Consider the following 15,341-nt stretch of genomic DNA (forward strand, 5'->3'; position numbering starts at 1 on the left):
CTTGGCAACTGGAAGGTCACCAGTTCAAGTCCCGGCAAGACCGTTCCCCACACTGCTCCCCGGGCGCCGTTCAAATTGGCAACACACTGCTCCTAACACAGGATGGGTCAAATGCAGAGAAACAATTTCCCCACGGGGATTAATAAAAGTCCATCTTATCTTATCTACAATAAGCTTAATGTCTGGTTCCATTACACATTTACAGGGACATAACAAGTGCTTGTTGCTTCCTACAGATGCATATAGAGCTGCGTCCCCACCAAAGGTTGATGGGTCTAACAATGACGTATTCATCAAAGCCTCCTTACAGTGTGTCTATCATTATCTTGAATTCGTCAGTATGCACTTTGTCCCTGCACAGAGCAGGGGAGTGGCTAAATGCCTCAAACAGGTTTATGGCTGCCTGTGTGCAGGCTTCGAGCCAGACCATTTTGCATGTCAAAACTGGAATCCACACCCTCCATCTGCAGACTGCTTGTCATGTTGAGACAACTACTTGTCTTTGTGTCTCTCCAGCTGCCAGTTTCTCCAAATATTGAACATAAGCTGAACATACATTAATCCAAGAGGGATATCCTGGGAGCAGTCAAGAGGACTTTTACAAATTCACAATCCAGATGTAAGTTCTCATTGTTGAGCATAAGATAATAGTTGTTGTTAGCATACAGCGTAAAGGTACGGCTCTTTAGGATTATGAAATGCCTCAGTTTTTAAAGGAATACTCTGAACAGTGTGATAACATGTAAATAGAAGTAAATGGCTGGGTACAAGGTTGTAGTATGTGGTGAAGGTTATGCAAAAACAGCTGCTCTGTGTTTCTCTTAGTTTGGCATATCTATTTAAATAAGAAACAGCAGCGTTAATGCTGACTGCGAAATATATAATGTTGAATATGTAAATATATAATTATATAAGTGCAGCAACAGGGTTTATACAAGTGCCAATACCCATAAAAAAAGAGATTGTAAGGGTAAAAAGTAAGTATAATACCAGCAGTGAAACTTACCAGAACGAAAAGTAAATGCAAACTCAGCCATAAAGCGGCTATTACTGTACATCACCATTTGATCTTGTTTCTCTGCCCTTTTGACATTTAAATGTGTCAGAAATGCTCGAATCTGAAAAATGTCAGCTATTTCTGTCTCACTGCATGGATAATTGGATTTTGTTTGGATTCATAGAGTCAAATATCATAACATTTATTGTGGTTTGAATAAAAGTAGTGAAATTTTTAAACAGTTAAAAAAAGGGGGTTTTAAACAAATGTTCATTGACAGAGTAAGTTAAAACACATACTAGCTGCATTGTATTTCTTTTTGTGATGAAAGTTATTTAAAACATGGTAATTTACTTTAAAGACAAATTGTGGTTTATATGTCACCAACTTCCCAAAATACTATTGCAGAATATGGAATATCAAGATGTTTTATTTTACTAGTTTTATTTAACCTCACCCTAATTGTAAACCACGCTATAGGTGCAGCAACAACCCTTTCCCCCTTTGGCATTCATGGCTAGTCATCCTTTAAACCTGTGAACAGGTTTAGTGTCTGAAATGATGAGTGAGTTTTCATGATGCTTATTGAAGTCAATCTAGTTTTTTTTGTAATCAATAGAAATACAGGGGGTGAAATGTGCTGTATATAACTGTTAAACATGTGTTGAAGATTGAAATATTGTATTTGCATTTCTGTGTCGAACTCAACATGTTGATCCTTTTAATTTACTACTGTAGTACACACAATCCCAATATAAACAAACACTGTAACCTTTACATAAAAGGTACAAGAGAGCATGTTAACAAGCAAGGAACTAATCAAATAGCTAGTCATTAACTGAATAACTTAATAAATGGGTTTCTTTGCTAACCTAGATACTGGTTACATTTAGAGTATATCTTTGTTCTGATCTCAAGTAACCTCTCATTATCTGCTTTAAGACACAGTGTGGTCCAGTGTTACCAATTAATTGCTACTTAGCTATTCATTTATTAGCTCTTAGATCAGGTTTGTTTCTCAGGAATCTGTTTACCTTATTGGAAGGTTTCAGTCTTTAACACTAATGCATGCCATTATGTCATACATTACATGCAAAATAGAGCCAGTCTCTCAGCATTTCCCTCTGTTATAATGTTCCCTGATCCTCTTACAACATGTCATTGATTCCATTATTATCCATGACAGGTCCTATTGAAACAGTCTTGAGTGATGGAGTCTCTAGAGCTTTCAAGGTTTTCGTCCTTGAGGGGAGAGTTGAAATCAGAAGACTTCATCCAACCCCACTATAAGGAGTCATATCGCCTGGCGATTGATCACCTGGTTAATGTCGGCAGAGACAGTTACCAAGAGTTTCTCAAGGGAGAACGTATCGGCAGTTTCCTCTCAGAGGAGGAACTTCTCTTCATCACTGAAAATGCACAAAAGCTCCCACCTCAAAACAACCCAGAGGAAATCAATGGGCCACCCGACAACGAATCATCCTCAGGGACGTACTGGCCACTCCACTCGGATGTGGAAACCCCTGAATTGGAGATGGGTTGGCCGGAGGTCATGCATGAAATACTACAGACAAATATAGATCTGCTCTTTCATCCACCCAGACTAAACCACCACTCCATCAAAGAGGTGATCCGGAAGCATATTCAGGATGCAAGACAGGTAATCAAATCCAGCAAAACATAACCCTATAGTGTCGTTATGAAGCTATATTAGAGCAGTAATATGTCTCAAACAAACCTTTTGTACCGCTGTGTTTAATTTCTTCTAGATTATGTCGTAAGCGCCTTCCCCCCTAAGGGCACCACCACAAAGCATTGTTGCCCAAAATCTCCATTGCAAGGAGTGTCTGCTGGGGTTGTCAAGGGAAAAATCTGGTTTTGCAGCTTCCCGTAATGACAAGAAAGTGTGGGAACCGTATACAGTGCGAGCAATAGATTATAGTCATATTCATTACACAGTTAATGCCTCACCCATCCAAACTGTGTCATTATGAATCATTAACTAATTTTGTTCCTGAGAATTGTCATTAGTAGACCATCAGTATTCTGTATCTTTACAATTTGTTACTGCTGCACTGACTCTTAATTAAAGCAACTTCCAAGACTGAAAGAAAGTCTGGAGACAACGAAATTCAGCTCAGAAGGCCCTAATTAAGCTCTTTTTCTCTCCCGCATAATTACGGTCATTGTGGTGTAAAATAATCTAAATTGAATGCAGAGAGAAATGTCATGGGACACAACAGCAGAAATGTCTCGTCTATTTTGTAAGGTTGAAAAATATTCATACATGATTATCATTTACAAACACCTCTCATGCTTCATCTTGTGTGACATAAGCAGGAAATTAAATGAGCGAAAAATCCCAACAGCATTAATTAGAGAGCTCATTAGTGAAAAACAGTATGATGTTTCTGATTTATAACATTGAATGTGTTTAAACTGCACTTTAACATGTTGATCTTTTATTGCAGTTCATTAACATTGTAATGTAAAATATATCTTTAAATTGGACTTTGAATACACACATATATGTTTGGGGGAGGGACACAAATTGATTCGTTGTTGTTTTTATGTTTTTTCTCTCTATTGATTTGCACATGAACAAGAAGATAAATCCACTAACATTAGGCAACTGTCCAAAGCAAGAAACAACAGTGCAAATCCCATATAATTAGAAACCCTGATGTCATATCATAAAGGCAGAGTAACTATAAACAAGTAGGCAGGTTTGGTTTCTTACTGATCCAGCTTAGTACAAAGAACTTTTTTTTCCCTCTCCCTCTTCACTCTCCTTGCCTCCTCCATATATGGGCTCCTTTGCTGGGTAGAGTTTCCACATTAGCATTACTCTGTTTGTTTCAATAGACATGCTCCATGGGAATTGTGGCTACAATCTGTTTTGATGAGTTTAAAGCTATTTTGTTGAGTTGCTTTTCAGCAAAATGCTTAAAGCAATGATGCATCGTATGTATAGGGCTTTTATTGTGAGAGGTAAGAGTTCAGCTATCATTTTCTGTTGTTGACTGGTGCGAGATTGCATCTTGAAAGCAGACAGAATTGCATAGTGAAAGGCAGCTTGCAGTCAGCCTATCAAACAAAGATGTTGTCACTATTACACAACAGTTACATTGTGCAATACATATATTTAAGATGACAAGTTACATTTCAATCGGTGATTCCAAATGTTACAAGTGTGGTCTTTGCCCGATTGAACTGATTAGATGTTTTCGCTTTGTCCTTGCAGGTCGTTGCCATTGTGATGGACAAGTTCACAGATGTAGATATATTCAAAGAAGTTGTCGATGCCTCGATACGAGGAGTCCCGGTTTATTTGATTTTGGATGATTTCCATTTGAAAAGTTTCCTCAGAATGGCTGAAAATCAAGATGTCAAACTTCAACAACTCCGAGTAAGTATATTTGATTTAAACATGTTTTTGTTTCTTTCTCAATTGTTTTCTCACGTTATTGAATGATACATATGATAAGTGATTACAAACTCTCAAGAAGCAAACTAATTTAAGGGCAACAGTCTTTAACAACACTAATACACATCTCTTTAAATGTTTGCATTGAATGAGTAACCTGCCATTTTTTTTGCGCACTTGTAATTCTGAACTATTTTGACATGCATACAAAGTTGTGAATGTTGTAATAGCCTCTTTGCACTTCACTGCTGGTTTCCCCAGTAGTTTTGGGTGGAGTTATCATTGTTTTTCTGTTCAAGAAATTCTAAAGATTTAAACACACCCATATAGTTCCTGTTTGTGCATTTCACATGCCAGCTACAACCGCTAGTGTAGGACTCAACCAATGCGACATGTTTCTAACCTTTATATGTATCTGCACAGGGAAAGCATGTCTGTTTTTCTCAGATATTTGATGATTGACATACCTTCTGCTATAAGATTAATTCAACAATAATGATTTTTGACATCTTTCCACTGCTCTGACCACAGAACATGAGGGTGCGCACTGTGAAAGGTCAAGATTACGTCTGTCGATCAGGAGCTACATTTCATGGGGCAATGGAGCAGAAGTTTCTTTTGGTCGACTGCCAGAAGGTGATTTATGGCTCATACAGGTAAATAAAACTGCATTGGTTATGACTATTGAGGCATATACTAAATGCACTCATAAAGTGAACCACTATTACTGACACTCTGAATTGCTGTCATCATTTCTTATTGATCACTTTTGTAAACTTAACTATCTAGAAAATGTTTCAACACAAAACAGCTCTTTACAAAGAATCGTTTCTCAGACCAGAGAAAACACATATACATTTGCTTTTTCTCTGTAGTTCTTTGCCCTGTCTTGGTAACACTTTAATTCCTACTAGTGCAATATAAAACCATGGTCTGTTATCTTGATCTGTTATTAGAGTAATAAATAATCATGTTTTTTGTGGTGTTTGTTTGCAGCTTCACATGGTCATTTGAGAAGATGAATCTGAGCATGGTACAGGTTATTACAGGCCACCTGGCAAAGTCCTACGACGAGGAGTTTCGAACACTCTACGCCCGCTCAACCGTGCCATCTGAACTCTGCAACGGGGAAAATGGGAGGCCGATTCTGTCAAAACCTCATTCCATTCCAAAAATTGAGCGGGGGGACCACTTGAGGCATACGCTGGACACAGTCTATCGGAAAACCTGTGAGAGAAAGCTAGGAGCCAGAGACCTCGAGGAGAGGCTCATTGAAGAGGAACCAAACATACCTAGGCACTCGGTGGAGAACGGGATCACATTTCAGTCCCATAGGCCCCAATTGCAGCCTACAGAGACAGTAGACTACATGAAAAGGCACAGCTATGCTGGTGAGATACAAGATGGACATGATGGATACATTCCGCAGAACATGAGGCCCAGAGCGAGCAACTGGAATATCTCTAGAGAAACAGGAAATGGAACCAACCGCTACCCCATGGACAATTACCTACAAACAACACAGATGCAGAGAGGTCAAAATATGCGTCAGTCGTTCAATGGCAACGACAAACAGATTCTGTCCATGCAGCAGAACATGCCAACACTAGAGAATACATCCAAGTCGTTCATGCGCACATGGAGGATTGATTCTTACCTCAAAAACTCTGAAGTCCCATTCGGAGATTCTTGTGATAATTTAGACCAGTTTGAGCCACAGGACAAAGCTAACTCCTTCATGCAGGGAAGGATGAGATCTTCCCTTGCTTTCAGGTCCACCATACCAGAGCACACAGAGCAAAACAGATACATTAACAACTCCATTAGTGTTAACTCAACAGCACCAAACAGTCCTTTGCACTACTCATCAATGCAGTGGAATCCAACAGCTGCAGCTGGAAACAGAATAAGTAATGAAGAGTTCATGTTAAAGAGGCAAGGTTTGCAGATTTTAGATGACAATCGAAATGAGGCAATCTACAGTTCAGGTAGATCTTACAACTCTGTATACGCTAGCTTAGGCAGAACTAAAGGTGGAAACATGATCAGAAACCCAGACATCATGACAGACAGTTGGAACAAGAGGCACAGTGTGGCAGATCCGAGATCAAACACTGAGTACACGCATGAATCCTCAGGTCACATGTACGGAGCTAGGACGCAAGTTAATAGAAGCACCGCAGGGATCAATGTACAGAGTGGAGGATATGGGTCAAATCTGAAAGAAGATCAAAGATCTGCTTCTCATTACGATGTCAAGAGTATCATCGGCAGAAACAACCCTGGTACTCCCACTTGGCAGGAGCCCCCAGCAGCAGCTCTGGGTGGGAATAGCAAGGATTTAACAGCAATATCCAACAGCATGAGTTCCCAGCAACTTCTAAAGAAAGGTTCAAGGAAAAAAGAAGATTCTATTGGAATGTTAGAAACACAGAGTCTGAATTCAGGCGGCAGCACAGACACCATAACGGCTGAGGACGAGGACAGGATATCACATGGAGGAGGAAAACTTCCCCAAAGCACAACCAGCTCTGTCAGGTCCTACTCGGAGCGCCAGAGGACGCGAATAGAGGACGACCATAAGACATCTTCAAAACCTCAATTCAGAACTGAGGAGCATCAAAGTATTCTCGCTCAAGCAAGCACACACAAGAAACCGAGCATTTTTGAGAAACGCGTGAAGCCCGGCCTTGATTCAGGAAGCTTGAGCAAAGACCGAGGCCCAGAGTCTCGTCTGTACAGCCGATTTGAGCCTTTGTACTCATCTGAAAAGAAACAATCCATGCACACTACTCAGGGATTTGGAAACCCTAAGGACAAAGCCAAAAGCCTTCCCAAAGGTGACACAGCTATTGAACACCACCTCACCAGGGCTGCACGAGGGCACAGTGAAAATAAGTTTGAGAAGTTCTTTCATAGAGTGGGTAATCTCATACATAAGAAATAGTATCGTGTTTATACAGGTCACTTATTACCAATGCACATTTGATGCACAATCTTTTTATTCTTAGCGTTGGTCTTTCTTTTTGTGTTTACTCTGGAAAATGTTTTTAGAAAACACTGTTTACATGTTGACCTCCGTGTATGGTATTTTGGAGATATGCACTGATAAATACTATTGTAAGTAAAATATGTTTTGTATGAATACAGACCTTTATATTATAAAATATTAAAAGCTGTCTCTAAGTTTGTTCTCCACTGTTGTAGCTCACCTATGTGTGTGCACATTACATATTGCTGGTGTTACTGTATATTCAGAGGGTTATATGTTATGAATACCAATAGCATACAAACTACCCACCACTTCACACGATGAAAATACCAAGCCCAGATAGAGCTGTTTTGAATGCTGTGGGGTTTGCATATTTCTAACACCAGAGGCTATCCTCTGCAAAAACGTCATGCACCTAAGGTTTGTGTTATTCTATGAATCTTAAGGCAAAACAAAATGTGCTCTACAGACACAATGAAAAAATGCAATACACATTCTTAATAGCCTCTCAGGGATGATTAAAGTATTTCCTCTTTCATTTACTCAAGGTGACAGATTTAAGCACAGAGAAACATGGCCTTCAGTGTAAAACACATGCATACACACAAGGGATTCATCTCTTTAATTCATAAATATTTAGTCTCCACAGTAAATGACTTAGCATTACAACTGAGTATTTAGCTGTATTTGAACTGAAACTTAATATAGCTTGCCAGCCAGTTTCCAATTGGTTCCTTGTGTTTTCCCTCAGCTATATTTTTTGGGCTTTATTGGATTAAAACATAAAAAAACCTGAATGATGTTGAATGTGTTTCTTCCTGTCTTCCATCTACAGATTAAACCATGTAAATGATATGCTGATTTTATACTAGAGTTCATTCTAAATGTTTCTCAAATGATGCACTCAATTAAATAAAATGGAAGTGACAACCAGGGAAATTTGTGACAAAATTGGGAGCACAGACAAAACGAAGAAGAAGCATCTTGGCTGATGTCAACCAGAACATCTAGAAGACTAATCACAGCTATCCGATCTGAAGGGGGGAAGAGTGATTGTGTCAAAAGTGTTGATTGTTGAAATAAAAATCAATACATAAGGATCTGCCCCCTGGAATCAGAGCTCCCTTAAGCTCTCAATAGAGACGGTTTTACAAAACAAAAGTCTTCCAGTCTAGTGATTATTAAAACAACATGTATTGATGGTGGTAGCCTAAATAAAGTCCATTTAGTGAAAACACATACTCAGAAATGTCATTATAAACTCTCACAAAAAATTGAACCAAACAGCCAGGCTCACTTAACATGATTGATGGAAGATAGAAAAGCATGGCTAAAGACTATTTATTTATTTATTTATACCGCTTAGCCGCTGGATGTTCTGTGTACTTGTTTTTCTGTGAGTTTACCCAATTTGTTATGTAAATAGGGTGAAGGGTGAATAATTGACCAAGACTTTGAAGTGTATCCATATCACTGGGCAGATAAATGCATGATTTTTCATAGAAACAACCTTGGCCGAGAACATGTGAGAGCCTTTCCAGCAGGCACACACCTCATACATAAATGGCTCTGAAAATTAAAGTAATTAGTAATTATGGTGTATTAATTTAATTGTCGTTAGTTTCTCTGTGCAAGTGCAGTAATTTGGTTGAATTCAGTTCTTCAGCATCTGTTCAAGTTAAACTCCCCTTCCATCATATAAGTAATGAGTGAACGATCCAGATGCTGACTTGTTTCTAAGGTAAAATCAAGCACTAATAAAGTTAGATTAAAAACGATGTAGGACACAACATTGAATACTCAATATTCTTTTGTCCTTCAATCTATATAATCATGCCATTAAAATAGAGAAGCTTATCAAACAAAGCTTCTCTGTAAGGACATTACATTTCTTCCTATTTGTACATGCCCCAGCCATCACTAAAAACAATATCCTGCCTGCTACCGCTTCAGTCACATGGCTTCATAGGATGCTGAGGTTGTTTTTTATATATATTATAGATATAGACATTATTGCGGTACATGTCTTTTGATAGATAATGTTGTGGTGTCCATCAATTTGAAAGTAAAGATAAAGATAACTTGTATAAGTGTGTTTATAAGGGAAAACACAGGAATGTATGCATTTGATGCATTTTGTATAATAAGAGAAATAACTAATAATAATAACTAAAAACTCTAGGTTAATATCACATTTTTTTTTGTATTTCTTTAAGGAACTATTCCTCTCCACTTCTCCCACAACCAACTGCACAAGACCTGCTCCCAGTCCCAACCATACGGTTTCATACACTTTTACGGTAGATAGCACAGCCAATCTTTTGTGTGTTCTTCATCCATAGTTACATGATGAAATAAAACATTTGTGTCTGAATGCATACCTTGGTGAAGGACACAGTCACAATCATCTCAGGCTTTTTCTATGCATCAAATCGTATTCATTCCGCTTTGTCAGAGATATAACTTTAATCTATGTCCTCCTTGCAAACTGACTTCCATTCAAAAGCACAGAAAAATATCTGGATTTAGTTTTTCTTAAAAGCCAGAGGAAGCTGAGTATATATTCTAAGCTAAGACGTAAACTCCAAAAAGGGGCAACACAAAGCCTTTACATTATAACAGAACTTATTTATGAAGCACAGCAGGGGCGGTTCTAGGTGGGGCCAGGGGGGGCCAGTGCCCCCCTAACACTGACTTTGGACCCCCCTGTATAGCCCTCAATAGCTTTACAAATATGTTTATTTTATTTTTTTAACGCAAGCCATCATCGCCACGGAGGAGCACCTCTGTGAGTGAGCGAGACAGAGAGAGAGAGAGCGAGAGACAGAGAGAGAGAGAGCTAGAGAGAGCACACCTTTATCTATTAAATATAATTGTAAAAAATAAAGTAAGAAATCATTCCAATGTGTACTATACAGGACAGTAAAAAAAAAACAGTTTAAAAGGGGAGTGATTAGTAAAATATGCATAAATAAAAAGAAATAATGCAGATTAGGTAAGATAACATAAGAATAAAGAAGTTTAAATGATTTGTTATTGGTTGTGATCATATTCTAAAGATGTTTGGATTGTTGAAAAGTATACAGCTCCCTTTCATATGAGTGTTGAGAGCTGTATCCATTTTCAATTCATGTTGTGCTCAAAGTGCACCAGATTGATGCATTTCACTTCAACATTTAAAAATAAATCTTCCCGGGGGAGCATGCCCCCAGACCCCCCTAGAGGATGTGAGGTTCACCCCCAAATAAAGCAGGTTAAAATAATTAAATTGAATACATTTTCTTTTAATAAACACTGAAAACGGGTCCCACAGACCCAAACAGCACACAAAGGTTAAAGGTAAGCATGTAATAATGTGTAATGAAACAAATACCAATAACTGTATTGCATTGTTTTCTTATGCGCAATTACTTCATACTGTCTTTGTCTTTTTCGTCCTGCATTTATTGTGCCCCCCTCAGAAAATAACAGGCCCCAGCCTGGCCCCCCCAGTCAAATTGGTCTAGAACCGCCACTGAAGCACAGGCAGCATATGAGCAGTTATGTTGTAAAATCACCTGAACAGGTGCCCTCACTTTCACAATTCTGATCCATTGCAGGCAAATAGCCACACATAAGGCAGTATTATTATGTACAGTACAGGGGGTTGTTGTGGAGCTGAATTTTCAGGTGTAGCGCGACCTCTGCAACTCCATCCCTGTTTGGATATTCTTTCCTATATGATGGGATTCCCATCATATTAAAACTAATCCTACACTGTAAAATGTTTGGCTGTAAAATTACAGTAAATTACTGGCTACTAGTTGCATGGATTTCACAGTAATTGACTGTAAATATTTCACAGTAATTTACTGTATATATTTTACAGTTAATTAGAATAAAAGTACAACTAAATACTGTGACTTTACAGTTGCCATGCCCATGGAATTACTGTGATATAGCAGTACAGAGCTGTGGTATTATGGTACCTTGCTGTACATAAATTACAGTAATTACCTGTATGTTCACACTATTACTGTAGAAGTAATGCAACACAGTAGCCAGTAATTTACTGTAAATATACAAATCTAAATAATACGATAATATATTGTAAATGTGACTGGGATTGTACCATAACTACACAATTCAATCAGCTCAATCAACAAAGAAAAACAAAGAAAATGCCCATTTTAACTTTAACTCCATTGAAGTGCAAAGTACATTTCACAGTGTCTTGGAAATGTTGTTACGGCCCCAACCTCTACTCCGCGGTAGTGGCTTGTGCTGAGACCCACAACATAAAAGAATACACGCAATAACCGGTACTTGGTAACGAGCATTTATTGATAATCAGCCGTTTGCTCACACAAGCTAAACAAAAAGAGGTCTGGAGGACTGGCCAAAAGGAACAAACAGAAGGAGGGAACCCGAGCCAGCCACACCACGGGCCGTAGGACCCAGAACTCCCCCGCCTAACCAAAAATCAAATATAAACCCTATGGGAAACAAAATAAAGCCGCGAAAACTGGACTACCACATAGCCGCGGGAAGTAGGGGTGCTGGGGGTGCTGCAGCACCCCCTGTTGGCGAGTGGTGTACATTTGAAAAACTGAGTGACCACCTAAATAAAAATGATTAAACTACATAAAATAGTTATGATTTTACTTAAAATAAAATTAGCTGTATACAGTAGCATATAATAGTCATAGTACATATTTGTATATATCAGGTGGCTTGAATTTATTTTCCAAATAAGTAAAATCCGAGTCATCTAGGTCGTAGGTCTTGGGAGAGTGACGTAATTGACGCGACACACACACTGCAGAGTGACAACTTTCTAGAATGGAGCAAAAAAGGATTTTGGATTTTTTTTTCTCCAACAAACAACCCAATAAAAAGAGTGGACCACCAGCTACTCCTCAGCCCACCACCTCTACAACTAGAGTAATATATATAAATTATCCATTATCTCATTACATTTGCGCATATTTTAACACATTTCAGGAACCGAAATCTGAACTTTGGATAAAGCCAGGTTCAAAATTCTCGTTTCATTTTGTAGTCATATTAGCATCTACTGTAAGGCTTTCACCGAAGGGATATTGGATATCTCTCTTTATCACTCCATAAATCAGAAAATATTGTCAACAGCCCTAAAATATCAATTTTCGCCATATTTCTAGGTATACAATCTTATATAATTCAGGCTATGAATGATATATGAACAAACCCTTCTGTAAAAGCCTTCATAATATTGATAGGAATATAACTGGAAGGTCTGGTGTATGTAATTGCAACTGAAGTGGACATTTCGGACTCAGAGTAGGAGAAAAAACTCATTTTGAGAAAACGAACTTTAAAGATTGCAGTGAGGCGCTAGCTAAACCCTCTGTTCTTTGGATGACAGCTTGCGCATCGACGCACTCCGTGAAGGTATTTCATGTTCGGGGTCATTTGTGTTTTGTATAACCTTGCTTCGTGCAAGTGACAATTGTTGTTGTCTTCTCTGTGAACGTTTTTTTCTGCCGTTCTTTTGCCATTTTGAGATTTACATTTCTAGCGGAAAGCTAATCAGGAAGTGTTTTAGCACACCACGTGATGCATCTGAACGAATCACGTTGTCAGAAATTGACACCAGCCAATGAGATTTCGTTTCTTGGTTTAAGACCCTTTTGTGCTTTCACGATTGGTTGCTGATACAAAGGAAATGACCATATTTGGATCCGATGAGATCATTGTGCAGGAGAGACGGAGCTTTTCCAACGATGACATTGTGCAAACAGCGATCGCGGTACTTTATGCTACGTTAGAAATGCTAACTTTTGGTGAATTTAGGAGAAATATACATATGCAAATAGACAAACTATAGTAAAATGAACACTTAAATGTGTATTTTGTACGTTTTCCTTCCAAAAGCCTGAAAGAAAACATGTTATGGAATCAAAATAGCACAACATCTAAAAATTGACCAGTGCATGAAAAACGATGTTTTTGCCTGCCGTGTCTCGCCTTTAACAAACAATTTATGCGGCTCGTATCGCTGACAGCCGGGCCCGGCCCGGCACCGCCTTTTAAAAAAAAATGTAAACGGCTCCATCCCCACTTTTGGCAGCACCCCCTGAGCAAAATGACTTCCCGCGGCTATGGACTACCAGGTCCTCCAGGCTAAACATAAACACATCTGCAAAAATATGGCCTACTGCTCAGAATGGCAAAGAGGTATTCTAAGGACAGTGCCTCCGGCGTTAGGATAGGCGAGACATCCTTCTCCTCCAGCTTCTCTTTATATATACACACGGCTGAGTGGAATTTGGAACACCTGGGCAGAGGCGGAGCCAGGGGCAGACCAGGTGCACCTGGGCAGAGGCGGAGCCAGGGGCAGACCAGGTGCACCTGGCCAGAGGCGGAGCCAGGGGCAGACCAGGTGCACCTGGGCAGAGGCGGAGCCAGGGAGACAGAAAACAAGGAGGGGAGCACTTAACACATGTCTACACAGACATCCACTCAAAGTCAACAATTTTTCTGAAGAATGTGCTGACATGGGGGTTTAAATTGCCATGCCTCTTTTTGGCTTTCGAGTCCGTCTCAGGATTAATGCCCAGGAAGCACCTGAAAACACTAAGCCAAGACAACAATTTAAATGTTACATAGATTTATATGTTGCACCGTTTATTTGAAGGCAGATGCAGCGGTGCCCCTTTCAATTTAAGTAAAACCTGCACCAAAGAAATTAGTATTTAAAGCCAAGCAAGAGTGATAAAAGCAAGAAAATCACTTAATTTGTTGTGTTATCACAGAGGATGGTCTGAATACAGTATTTTACTATGAAATAATACAATAACATGTTGTGAAATCCTGGTAATCATTTATCCTGTACATTCACAGTAATTAACTGTGCCTGTATTGATTTCACTGTGAAATTCTAAATTACAGTGTTATATTGTGAACATTACAGGTAAAGACTGTAAAGTGGTAAAACAGTAATTTATTGTAAAATATTACAGCTAAATATTGTGAAATCATGGTAATATTTTACAGTGTACCCTGTCCTTTCATTTCCACCATATAGCTTGAAGAGATACAGCAATATACAGTATTCTCCAACAATAGCTTCAAAATTAAGTGATGCAATGCATAAGACGTCCTCCTCCGCCTCCACTCTGTCAGCTACAGTAGTTATGGCTTTGATGGCAGTCTTGAGCTCAGTACAAACTGTAAGAACTTTTGGGATGTACCAGGCCCGGACTGGCCATCGGGAGGACCGGGAGGTTTCCCGATGTCCTGGCCTGTTAAGTGGCCTGCTGGCCTGCGAATTTTTTTTTTTATACGTATGTATTGTGAACGCAACGCTGCGCAAATGTGGGTCTGACTCTGCCTCACAGAGGGTGACTTAGATAGTTAACTTAGTCTAAGTTCTCTGTGGGTCTCAAACGGTTTGGTCACCATTTATGTAAACACATATTTCCATTTGAGGGGGGAGTGATTAGTAAAATATGCATGAATAATAAAAAAAAAAACGTTAACTAAGTGAAAAAAGGTAAGATAAACTATTAAAACTTGTTGAGAGCTAAAAATAGTCTTTGCTTTGCTTCTAAAACTAGTCTTTGCTGCTGCCTCAAAGAGGAGGAGGGGGGAGAGGAGGGAGACAAGAGAGGCTGGTTCAGGAGCATATGTTTATTTTTGGGTAGTAGATTTAGAGGGCTATCACCAGGGGCGGTTCTAGGGGGGCCAGGGGGGGGCAGTGCCCCCCTAACACTGACCTCTGACCCCCCTGTGGCCCCCCTAACAATGAAAAGTTTTTTTTTTTAAATGTATAATTTCTGGTACTCGGTTTGCCAAAAAACGCAGGGTTTTGTTTCTGTAATGTGAGATTGTGCAGACACCCTTATGTAAAGTAGAGATGTAACTGTTCATTGCCTTTATTTTTATTAGGGCTGTCAAGTTAA

At 39.2% G+C, this 15,341-nt stretch overlaps 1 protein-coding gene across 1 annotated transcript; it reads left to right on the forward strand.

The window, feature by feature from the left end:
- Nucleotides 1–393: 393 nt before the first annotated feature.
- On the forward strand, nucleotides 394–7,610 carry fam83b (family with sequence similarity 83 member B). The gene is made up of 5 exons (XM_034201868.1): nucleotides 394–619; nucleotides 2,184–2,657; nucleotides 4,242–4,406; nucleotides 4,956–5,080; nucleotides 5,421–7,610. Exons 2-5 carry the CDS (start codon nucleotides 2,208–2,210, stop codon nucleotides 7,369–7,371), a joined length of 2,691 nt encoding a protein of 896 aa, XP_034057759.1. The 5' UTR covers nucleotides 394–619; nucleotides 2,184–2,207; the 3' UTR covers nucleotides 7,372–7,610.
- Nucleotides 7,611–15,341: the final 7,731 nt, after the last annotated feature.

Source organism: Gymnodraco acuticeps, unplaced genomic scaffold (genome assembly GCF_902827175.1).
Source record: "Gymnodraco acuticeps unplaced genomic scaffold, fGymAcu1.1, whole genome shotgun sequence".
Lineage (NCBI taxonomy): Eukaryota > Metazoa > Chordata > Actinopteri > Perciformes > Bathydraconidae > Gymnodraco > Gymnodraco acuticeps.